This window comes from Cololabis saira, chromosome 21 (genome assembly GCF_033807715.1).
Source record: "Cololabis saira isolate AMF1-May2022 chromosome 21, fColSai1.1, whole genome shotgun sequence".
Taxonomy (NCBI): Eukaryota; Metazoa; Chordata; class Actinopteri; order Beloniformes; family Belonidae; genus Cololabis; species Cololabis saira.
In genome coordinates, this window is record NC_084607.1 from 20,581,072 (window position 1) to 20,594,038 (window position 12,967).

A 12,967-nucleotide genomic window follows, 5' to 3' on the forward strand; every position below is an offset into this window, starting at 1 on the left:
GGAACCACCCTGAAAGATTTTCATATTTAAATCAACTGCAGCCAAGCCCCAAAGAAAACAAGGAGAGGTTGTACCCCAGCTATGAACTGACAATTTATTCAATGTGAATTAAATTAACCATAAATAAAGCATTTAAAATAACCTGCATACTGTATGTGTATACAGTTAAAAAAAATACCTTAAATAGATCTACACAAAAAATCCTTAAGAACTTCCTTTGAGAAAATCTTTTGGATTTTCTAGTGACACATGACCACACCCGCAAATTTCTCAGATGCCACTAATTGGCAGATTTTGCTTAGTGTTACGTTGGTGGTTTCAACTATATTTACCCATTCCAAGCGATAATTCCTCTCCATTTTCTCTCCCCTGCTGTGTGACGGTTACTCAGAGAGTACGTTAGATCACGTTTGGAATATTAGCTAAAACATCCCGTTTTGACAGGCTTATGTACAACAGGCTACTGAGCAAGTACAATAGAAACACAGGAATATAGTCCTGATTTTCCAGTCAGTACATTTATTGGGTAGAAAAAATAAGCAAGTAAGCAACTAATCTGGCAATTTAATGCATTTGATTTTTTTGAGTGTCTACTTCAACAAATCAGGTCAGTGAGTGTAGACAGTTTAACCCAAGTATTTTTGTCTTAACTATGATTCCACTAGTGAATGACATTTGCAGTAAAAAAAAAAATGTGTTGATCCAAGTTATTCTTAGGAGTTCTGCAGTTATCTTAATTCCTCCTGAACGCTCCTGTATGAGTCATCACATAAAACCTGTCCTCACCCTGTTGCGATTGGTTTAACATATTCTGATGAAGTGGCTGGAATGGTAGAGGTGCCAGGCCCATTTCACAACAGAGAACTTTGGAGGAGTGAAGGTAATGAGTGAGTGGCCGTGCTAACTGTATTGAGTAGGCACTCAAAACCTGAAATCAAATCCAGACTTTGTATCTGCTTCATTTGGAGTAAAGTAACACAGGATAAGAGCATACAAGACTAATTCATGTATTTCAGTCAGTTATTCTAGCACTTTCGAGCCCTTGAAAATTAGGGTACTTTGCTTAAAATGGCTGCAAGTTCTAAAAATGAAATGTCAAATTTTTGTGAAACCTTTTAAATTAAAGCTGAAATGGTGTACTTTGGTTAAATCTTATTTTATTTCAAATCTAATGTGTTGGCTTATAAATGCAAATAATGTATCAATCAAACAAACAAACAAAACTGTCATTGTGCAAATACTTCTGGACCTAATGAAGGGCTGATTTTACAAAACATTTGACAATTTTACACTGTTCAGTTGTGAAATATTCATACCCAGTTCCAGAAAATCCAATGGACTTTGGTACGGCTCTGTGAGTACCAGGAGAAATAGAATGGTAGATTCAAAGTTTCACTGCAAATATGGACCAAATACTTCAAGATAACTGCTGGATTTAATTGTACAATGTTTTCTTTTGCAGGTAGATGGTGAGAAAAACATGACGACATTAATGGAATGATAAAAGGAAAACAGAAATCATGGGTGAGTGTAATGTAAGGCAAGTTTATTTCTATAGCACAATTCAACAACAAGGGGATTCAAAGTGCTTGAAAAAAACATTAAAACCTAAATTAAAAGCTTGATTTCAAATTTAAACAAAAGAAACAGTAAATAGGAACAATAGATAAAATCAGTAGTTAAAATATGATAACGTTTTGGAACTATAGATTTAATGTACAGAAAAGCTAGTTGTTTTCTGATGATTTTATTATATAAAGTTAAAGTTTTCACATGCAACATATTAATCATATCTCCTTTTCCACAGAAACATGTAAAACAAACTCTATTAAGTGGTATATAGAGAAACTGTATTACATACCTACTGTAGCAGTGCTCTGGTTTCTTCGTGTGATGGCATTAGGGATTGATCTGCCAGCTTTCCAGTTAGAGGACAACTGATTCTACTCACTAACTCACTGTTGAGCTTTGCAGCCTTACCAGCGTTGAACTCGGAGGCAAATACAATCGACGGAGGCAAATATAATCTTCAGCCGTTTTGGCATATTTATTTGAGACAAAGTACAACACACTTTCTTTTGCCGTGAACAGAATGTCTATGCGTGATGACACCGCATGAGCCCCCTGGCCTGTACACTTGCGCCTCACTGTGGTAAAAACAAAATACTGCACCTCAGTAAAACAGCAGTACAATTACATATTAACTGAGTACACACATAGAATAATGTTTCTTAACACTCACAACCAACTGCATTTTTTTTTTTTTCACATGAAACAACCATAATGCAAACGTTCAAGCACAAGGATGCTGAATTCTGACAGGACAATTTAACGGCAGGTTCTGTGAGCACAGAATAAGCAGCTCAACAACCTTAAGGTTGATGCAGGAAAAACATTCAAATTATCAAATCTTCGTTGTGTGGGACCAGGATTTGGTAGGCCAGGAATTGTCAGCTCCTGGCAAATCACTAATGTCAATAAAGAACACTCAAGACAGCAATGTCCTTCACTCAGAAGACCAACTCCAGTCAGGTTGTATCGTTAACATAATTAGTTTTGCATTTTTACAAAATTAGTGTTATGTTGTATTATGTTTCCTTATGTAGAAGGAATGACTTGTTAAAACATAAATCTATCAGGTTGAAGTATATCTCTCGGGGAGAATATCACCTGAACCCCATACTGCTTAATGCCAAATAACAAAAGACTTGTTATACCGTTCAACCAATGAGGAAAAGGCATGTAGGTGCAGGTACATGGAAATTGGCAAGTGAATGAGGAACCACCCTGAAAGATTTTCATATTTAAATCAACTGCAGCCAAGCCCCAAAGAAAACAAGGAGAGGTTGTCGGCAGGATTGCGACTTCTTCTTTTGTTTATTTTTATGACTTCTTATAACCTTTCCTCTTTTTTGTACCCCAGCTATGAACTGACAATTTATTCAATGTGAATTAAATTAACCATAAATAAAGCATTTAAAATAACCTGCATACTGTATGTGTATACAGTTAAAAAAAATACCTTAAATAGATCTACACAAAAAATCCTTAAGAACTTGCTTTGAGAAAATCTTTTGGATTTTCTAGTGACACATGACCACCGGTCAAAAGAAACTATGAAACATTACACTAAGTCAACATCTTACAACACTATTACTTCCATTTTTAGGAGTGATGTCAAATGGATTTGTTGTTGAGGTCTTTTAAAAATGTCTAAGATGCCATTAATTGGCACAGTTTGCTCAGTGATACGTTGGTCATTTCAACTATACTATATTTACATGTATTTTGGTTACTCAGAGAGAAAGTAAGATTATATTTGGAATATTGGCAAAAACATCCTGCTTTGACAGGTTTATGTACAACAGGCTACTGATCAAGTACAATAGAAGCACAGGAATATAGTTCTGCTTTTACAGTGAATACCTTTATTGGATAGAAAAAAAGTCCTGATCGGTTCAGAGAAGTAGTTTAATCAAGCAACTAATCTGGAAATTTAATTAACATGATTTTTTAAGTGTTTACTTTAACAAGTCAGTTCAGTGACTGAAGGCAGTTTAAACCAAATATTTTTGTCTTAACAAGGATTCCTTTTAAGAAATTCAAATAAATGAAAATTAGCAATGTTGCCTAGCAGGTTTAAAAGGCTCCTGGTTTGAATTTCTGTAGGAGCCTATCTATGTAGAGTTTGCATGTTCTCCCCATGGTTGCGTGGGTTTTCCCTGTGTACTTTGGTTTCATCCTACAGTCTAAAAACATGTATTAGGCTAATTGTGGGATTTAGATTGCCTGTAGAAGTGTGTGTGTGTGGTTGTTCGCCTTTATGTGGTGCAGCGATGGACTTTTCCTCAAATAAAGGAAATCTGTGTCATTCCATAAATAGCAAAACATTTATCATCATGGTTCCATCACAGTACACAAGTAAATAACAAAAGATAAAATGTCTATATTTAACTAAAAACAGTAGATCAGTGAGCGGGGAGGGAAGTCCTACAGCTAAGGTTGGGGGATTGATCAAACAGGAAGTATAACACTAAATACATTTTGACATGACTGAAAAGTAGTAAGATACAGAATAGCATATTTCCTTTTCCATGGGAAAATTTAAAAATGTGGAAAGTTAAATGTATGTGCTACTTCTAAACATCTCTAAGTGTTTCTTTCATTTCTCTCATTCTAGGGTGCGTCCCAAGATTTATAATCCAACATTTTAATCTTTGTCATTTTTTTACTGTTTTAGCTGACGAACTTGAGCAGTCGCCTCAGGACTGGACAGAGGCTGAAGTAAGCACCTGGTTAACATCGATTGGAGTGAAGCAGCAGTATGTTAAAAAGTTGAATGAAAAAAAAGTAAATGGAAAAGCTCTCCTTGCATTGAATGTGGACTATTTGAAAAATAAGATTTCTATGAAACCAGGGCCGGCCCGTAAGATTATTCAAAAAAGGGACGAGCTTCTCAAGTCCAACGAAAAATCTCAGGGGACTAGAAAATGCACTAGTCTCAAGAAATCTGATGTACAGCAAAAGAGTAATCAGAGATCAGTTCCTACAGAAGATGGAACGTCTCCAGCAGAAGCTCCTGTCAGAGATCACGGTGCCTCTGGGGAAAACCAAACTACAATGGAACGACACATGTGTGCCTCAAAGGAGGACTGCAAACCACGGCCATTTGATGAAGAAGGGATTGATTTCAACTATACAAAGCACAGAGTGCTGCTTCCTGAATCCGGTGTTTCCAATCTGACATCTCCATGCCATGAATATAAGTCTCTTGCTGTAGCTGCAACATTGGACCGCACAAGACTCCAAGCAAAGTTTGCTAATGAGGTTCTTAAATTTGCTACTGGCTGTATGAATATCAGATCAAATGGCACGATACACTTTGGTGTGATGGATAGCAAGGAAAATGGAGGGTATGTCCATGGAGAAATAATTGGTATCCCTGTTAAAGAGAAGGACATCTATACAGATGCCTTGGACTACATTGAAAAGAGCTTCTCCACCGACAATGAACATGTACGTCAGTGTGTGCGACCACCAAGGTTCATTGAGGTTATTGATCGAGAAAGTACTGAAAAGAGATATGTGGTAGAGGTTGATATTCTGCCTTCCATAACCATTGTTAAGGGGAAGGTTTATGCAGTCTGCTTGCCAAAGTTCAACGAGGCAACTAACAAAGTGCAATATGAGAAAAAAGTGGTTCTACGAAGAGTAGGCTCAAAAACAGAGCCGGTGATAGACAAGGACTTGAATGATTTCTACCAGCGAATCAAAGATCGTGATACACAGAGAGATGATGCAGAAAGAAATCAGTTCTTCAGTGCTCCATCGATGTCCCAAGATCTTGGAAGGAAGCTTACAATGTTAATGACTAGCGGAAAGAAATTAATCGAAAAGGAAAAATGGTTAATTCTGGTCACAAACAAATTCAAACCCGATGACCTTTGCAGTATTCACTGGCTGCTCAACATGAACATTTTCTGTGTTTTTGACTTTGACCCAGACTCAAAGATATCTGGTCTTTGCAGTAGATATCTTCAGCACCATGCTGCAAACATGCATTTTCTGCACAGCTACAGGAAGCCTGATAGCATGAGCATCGAAGAATTCACAAGACATCTGCATCTTTTCGAACAAACTAGTTGGATCTTTTGCAATGGGCGCACTGACTTTAAAGGGGATGAAACTCAGTGTGACGAAATGACCTGGATCAAGAAAAAGAAAATTTTGCTCCGGGAATCTGTATTATTGATCTGTAAACAAATCTTGCCAAAAGCGGCATTTCAGGTTATTTTCCTTCTTACGTCACCAGTCGAGAAACCACTCCTACACACCTTTGATGAGTTTTTCACAGACATGGAGGGCCATGAGGACATCATCTGCATCTGTGAATCTGAGGAAAACTTCCAGAAGTGGCAAGGCTTTGCAGAAGGCTTGTGTGGAAAAGAAACTCTCAACAATGCCAGTGTTGTTGGGATGAAAATGAGTCACCTTGATGCAACACTGCAGCAAGTACAGCCTGTAAAAGCATGTGCCAGTAAACATCTGCCAGTATTTGTAAAGGGAAGATGTCTTCTTGAAACTAAGTTAGAGGAACAAATGTATTGTCTGGACATTCTGACAATCGATCATTGTGATGAAACAACCGAAGACTCCATCAATGAGGACAAAGAAAAAATTGAACTTCAGTTTTACCGTGGTGGGAGAGTGACCTGGCTGAATTTATGGCTTGCTGAGAACAAACATGTCAAAGAGGTAATTGAAAGAGATGCCTATCATGAAACATGCAAACTTCTCAATGATGGTTTGAGATGCAGTGCTGATCAGAGCCCTGTGAATTGTGTGAACATCTACCATCAACCAGGAAGTGGTGGCAGTACAGTGGCAAGACAAGTGCTGTGGAACAAGAGAAAAGATCTACGGTGTGCACTTGTGAAATCTTCATTCAACCCAGCTTCTATGGTTGCACAGCATGCAGTACATCTAAGAGAGTATGAAGAAAAAGATCCTCAGAAGTGCCTCCCTGTGTTGCTCCTCATTGAAGACACGGAGAAAGAATATCTGGATGAACTCAGGAATGAACTTGAGGTTGCCATTAAAATCAAAGAAATCCAGAAAGGAACTCTGTGTTTTATTTTGTTGAGCTGCAGACGTTCTCCTGACCCACAAAGGAGATGCAAGGAGTCCCCATTACAGAATGTGTCTGTCACTCACAAGCTGTCCAATCAAGAGAAGAGGATGTTTGCTGGAAAACGGCAAGTGCTTGAGGAACGACATGCTCCTGAGTTCATCCTGACATTTGTTTTACTGAGCGAAGAATTCTCAGAAGAATACATTCAACACTTTGTGAAGAATGTGCTCCAAGATGTTGACCGACAATCAGTTGAGATTCGCCTCATGCACTATGTTGCGTTGCTGAACACATATGTTCAGAACTCCTTCATCTCTCAGTCCCACTGTGAGGCCTTGCTTGGCTTAACCTTTCACATGGAGAGGTTTCGCCAGCATGAGTTTGAGAGATCCCTCAGTGATCCGGCTAAACTAGTCTTCTTGCACCTCAGAGATGACACTACACACATCAAGTCAATCAAAATCATCCACTCACTTGTTGCAAAAGAAATTCTTCAACAGCTTCTGGGACAAAAAGACACCCAAAGCGCATTGGCAATGAATCTGCTCCATGAGAAGGTGCTTTTTGACCACCGATTTGGAAGGAAGGAGTACCTCTCATTTTTGAGACAACTCTTCATAAGGCGGTCCAGAATAAGTAAAGGAGATGAATGTGATAGTAACTTCTCTCCTTTCATTGAGCATGTGTGTGAAAATGAGAAAAACCCAGACAAAGCAATTGAGCTACTGAAGGAGGCCTTCCAGTGCTTCGATCAAGATCCATTCTTTGCACAGCAACTTGCTCGTCTTCATTATACTTACGAGAAGTTTGAAGAGTCAAAGTACTGGGCAGAAAGAGCAGTTCAACAGTTGCCTAACAACTCATACATACTTGACACAAAAGGCCAGGTGTACAGAAAATGGTTCCAAGCAAAATGGAAAGCACTTGAAAGTGACAGTATAATGAAGACACCCCAAAACACAGCAGAGGCTGTGGAGATTGCCCTGAAAGCCCTGGAGTGCTTTCAAGAATGTCAAAGGGCAGCTGACAATGATATGGAAGACTTCAACACTTCAGGGTTTTTTTCTGAAGTCGAGGTTGGATGCAGTCTGCTCAAACTGATCTCCTCACTGCAAGTGTTTGCAGACCAAACCAGTGGCCACTCAGAATGTAAGAAATATCTCCTAACAGAATACATTCCAGAAGAACTAAAGTCTGTCTGGGAACCATTTCATGGTCGTTTAAAAAACCTGCATAAGACAATGCAAGATGCCTTGGAATGGATTTCAGAGGATCTCAGTTACTTCCAGACAGACACTGGTGATGAAAACGAAACCCCAAAAAGCAGTGAAGAGAAGATAAGGAATCCTCTTGGATGGTGGGCCAAAAAATCTTCTGAGTATGGAAAGTACTTCAGTGAAACAGACTCTGCTGCTCTTCTGCAACGTGGACAGGTGAACCCAGCTAACCTGACACCTTTCCACAAACGCATGATCATTGACGATCTTTGCAGTGGTAACATAATACACATCCTCTCCAAGGTAACGAACCAAAATGATGCAGTTTGCCGTCTGGAGAATATCCTCTCTCTCTATCCAAGCAACCCGTTGAAGGCCAACTTTGGTCAAAGGGATATTGTCAATTACATTGCGGCCCACATTTTACTCAACTGCCTAACACCACAAACTCAAAAGGTAGCTCATCTCAAAGATCTGCAGGATCTTTGTCTTCATTTACCATCCGATAAAAGGAAATGTGTGACAAATGCTCTCTTCTTGCTTACCATGGTGTTCTGGCCAGAGGATCGTGACAAAGACCACGAGAGAGAAAGGAAGTATGAGATTGTCCAGTCGGCAGTCGAGCATCTGGAAAAGAACTACTGGACGAAGATGAAAGACATTCCTCAGAGGAAAAGAAGGATTTGCACCCATTTCTTCCTGGGAAATGGGAATGGACTGAATAAATTTATTCACAAGAGACAGTTCAACAAAATCACAAAAGGGGCCTCAGTCTTTGAGAAAAGCATGAAGTGGTTTGGTGGCAATGATAAAAAAATGAACGAGATTGCCAAGATGCTCAAACCTGTATCAGGATGGACCGAGGATGGAGTGGTGTACCTTGAAGGGCCTCAGAAAACGAAGTTTAAAATTCAGCCTCTAAATGTCCCCTCTGTACCTCATGGTAATGAAAACATCACCTTCTACCTGGGATTCACCTTTAGAGGTCCTGTTGCCTACAACATTCTTGTGAAAAAATAGTATGTCCTTTAAGAATGGGAGAGTATAAACTTAGTGAGGCAGAGGCTGAAAGTCCAGCTTATTACAAAGAGCAAAGAGGAACTATGAATATAAGCCTTATGTAATTTCATCATTTAGGTCATGCTGGTTAAATTAGGAAATAATGACAGGATGTAGATAATGCATCGTTTTGTAATATGTTCAATGGTTTGATGTATATATATTTCATTTTTTGTTTAATTTCTTTCTATATAAGGTGTGATTCTTTTTTTTTCATATAACTCAGAGGTTGTGAAATTATTACAAGCTTAAGATCATTGCTAGTCCAGTTAACTGCAAAACATATTAATGTATTCCAAATACTTCAAATATAATGAGATCCTAATAATGATTAAAGGACAACTGCAAGTCAGTTAGTAGGATTTTTTAAAACTTTTATTATAATGAAATATGTGATTATGTTAACGTCTCTGTTTTCAGATGTGTAACAAGTGTCTTGTTATATAGTGTTTTCCTTTTAAGAAATACTAAAATAATTGTTTTCCAAGGAACAATAACCTTTTAGTTGGTATTTCTTTATTTGCAATATTTACCATGAGATTAAACTTTTTTCCATTATATGCCTATGTATTTAAAGCAATATAAAAAATAAAAACCATGCATCATAATTAATGTTGTTACTAATCTTTGGTATATTTAAGACCGACCTTTTTAAAAGATCCCTGCTAGAGCCCTGCGCGGGACTGTTTTCTTCATCCTGCTCCCACTGAATTTCTGACCATTACCGCCCGCACCCGCAACATGTGTGCTACACTCACGCCCGCATCCACAAAACTCTCAGAATTCATGCAATAATAGAGATGCATTGATTTTGTGTCTTTTCCCGTCCCGCAAGAGAAGTGTCCTAGACAAATATATATGATTTAATGTTAAAATGATGGTGAGTTTGATGGATAATTGAGTGTTCATATGCTGCCTGAGCGAAAGTTGGATGCAAATCCATCATTGTCATGATCGCACAAGCTATTTCACCTTTCGTACACACGTCAATTATGTGATTGAGGTTATAGCAACGATGAGTGGCTCAAATAACACTACGGTAATAAATAACATAAAATAGACAACATTAACAAATTAACTGAATGAATTTAACAAATGAATCACTTGGCCATTATATTGCTGTGGAGGAAGAGAATATTTCTGCCCGACTGCAATCCCAATCCTGTGCGTCTCTCTTCCAAGATGCGCCCACAGACACTAAACGCAGTTTCTCCAAATATATGACTTGCCTTGCTTTGTCTTTGTTTTGTAAAGACCTTGTTTGAGGTTCTTTTCAACGACATTGATTTCCATCTTGTTGCTAGACTACATACCAATCCTGCAGTGTTTTTTTTAGCCGCCCGCTCCCGCCCGCAACAAAGTTAAAACCGCCCACTCCCGTGAGATTTGCGTTGCGTTTTCATTATATGAAAATAACTCATTTTATGGATGTTTGGTTTTCATAAAAACAGTGATGTCATGTAAACTAAATTGCTCCTATAGGGATTCGTTTTGAGCCCACTGAATAATCGACCTTAAAAGATTTGAAAATTGAATTTCACACATTTTTAAGAAAAAGAAAACATTCCATATGGAGTAATAACCAAAATGGGGGAATAAAGTTGATGGAAAAACTGCCTGAAGGACAGAAAAGTCCCTAATGACTTACAAGGGTTAAGCACTGATCCAGTTCTGTGAAAACAGAAGCCATGAACTCTGTTCCTCGCAAACGGAACAGATTGCAAGAAAAAAGGAGCTGCTGCCAGGAGACTGTAATGTTTGGTGGTAGACTTGTCAAACAAACAAGGTGGCGGCATGAGATTCAATTCAACTTTATTTATATAGCGTCTATAACAATACAAATTGTGTCTAGAAGGTTTCCAGAGACCCAGTATGGCCCCAGATTATTATCAGAATATGGGCTTTGTTGAGTCATATCCAATTATCAATGAAAACAATGGCAGGTGTATAAACTCCATTATGACAAAAACATTAAGCCAAACTGGCAAGGAGAAACCATTTAAGAGGCTCATAAGGGGGACCCTCCTGCTGACAGCCAGCCAGGAAGAGGAAGAAAAGAGGCAAAATATGCACAGATATATTGTCAACGGTATCTCAGACAAAATATATTAGTAGTCATTATCTAATCGCTGGATTACTAAGAGTTCTACGTACATATTGCTGATATATGTTTAGTTGGTGTATGACTATATAAACAGGTGTAGACAGCAGACACTGAGGTGGTCAGAGGGTGGGACTGGCGGTCAGGATGTCAGTAGGAATCCAACAGAGACATCTATACAGACAGATGGAGGTAAACACTGGGAGGGTCTGAGGGTGGGACTGCAGGTCATAATGCAGCTCTGGAAGCTCTGGCCTGTAAACATGTCCAGAAGAGAAAAATAGGCATCCTTATCCTTATGAGATACTTCTAATTAATAACTGGATTGAGCTGAGGAAATGGAAGAGAAGCGTATCTCTATAGCAGCTCTATAGCAGCATATCCACAATGAAGCTAAGTTTAAGATGAGCTGCTCTAATGTTGGTCTGTAGCTGCAGCCATGACTACTGACCCTAACACACTAAAGTAACTATGTGCTTGACTAAACATTTAAAGTTTGGTTTTAAAGGTGAATGTGGTGTCAGCCTCCTTAACCCAGATTAGAAGTTGGTTTCATAGTAATGGTGCCTGATAGCAGAAGGCCCGTCCTCCAGATCTACATTTGGATACTCTATATAGGAACTACGAATAAAGCTGCCCTCTGAGAACGGAGAGCTCTGTTAGGAACATAAAGTAATATGAGGTCTTCCAATACCGTGGAGCTACGCTGTAAAGGACTAAATACAGAGGTAAGAGAATTTTGAATTGTATTCTAAATTTTACGGGGAGCCACTGGAGGGAGGCAAACACTGGACAACCATGGTCGCTCTTGGATCCCTCTCAGCGCTGAGCTGGAGGCTATTCAGACCATTACCTGGGCATCCTACTAATAAAACATTACATTTTATTTCATTTAATTTATTGATTAATTCCAGATTAATGTCAAAACCATTGTATAACAATGTTAGCTCTAGTATGAATCTATGCATCTATCTACAAATAGATATACATTCACTTGTACACACATGTATACACACACAATTGAAGATATATAATCCCTTGTGAATACATTTATATAAATAAATGAATTTATTTTAACTGAATGTACACAAAATAAATAAATCTATAAAGTAAATTTGTAGCCAATCTGCACACACATAACAATACACATAACGCACAATCCTGTTTAACATGTCTGAAAAGGGGTAGGAAGAAGTAAAACGTAAAATCCCTTCTCCAATATTCCATAATTACACTTCCTATCCATCCGGTTTTCTGAGTCTTATGAATTTATTAAAAAAAACAAAACAACCAAAAGCAAACATATAAAATATCTTTCTGTCTCATTAATACCAACAATGTTGGAGCTAAATCATTACTAGCAAACTATTAAATAATTATAAATATATATTTTTTAAAAAGTGATTTTTAGTGATTAATTGTATTAAAGGTATAGTCCTTGATTTTGGAGAGCTAGCAGGATTTGAAAGTGGCACCTCCTCTAAGCCCCACCCCCTCCTCCCCCTCCCGTCAGCGCTCCGTCCAAAGCCACGCCCCCACAAACTTTGGGGAACGCGCATTTGCAGGACTCCAGTTTTCCAGGACATTTTAGACAGCACATTTTCAACAAAACTGCCCCATATACACCTGTAAGCGAGGCCGGTTTTAGGGGGGGGCAGGGGTGTGCTGTGCCCACTCAAACGTGCATCCTGCCCACCCAATCAAAGTTATGAGGATCCTTAATTTTTTTTATAATTTTATTTTTTTATAAATATAAAAACATATCACAGAATATGTGTACCGTTTCTGATTGGATGGGCCCTGCGCATCATTTTTAGACACAACAATGAACCCATACCGCAAAAGTTGTGTCTCGGCGGAGGGACCCGACGTCCCAGCAAAATGGGGGCGGGGTGTTACACTGGGATACTCTGAGCCGAGGAGGACCCGTGGGAAGTGGACACAGGGGCTGGAAGCAGA

At 38.7% G+C, this 12,967-nt stretch overlaps 1 protein-coding gene across 1 annotated transcript; it reads left to right on the top strand.

The window, feature by feature from the left end:
• The first annotated feature begins 1,520 nt into the window (after positions 1 to 1,520).
• LOC133421547 (sterile alpha motif domain-containing protein 9-like) lies at positions 1,521 to 9,098 on the top strand. Its single transcript, XM_061711202.1, has 2 exons — positions 1,521 to 1,524; positions 4,241 to 9,098. The coding sequence occupies exons 1-2, from the start codon at positions 1,521 to 1,523 to the stop codon at positions 8,866 to 8,868; spliced, it is 4,632 nt and encodes a 1,543-aa protein (XP_061567186.1). The 3' UTR covers positions 8,869 to 9,098.
• Positions 9,099 to 12,967: the final 3,869 nt, after the last annotated feature.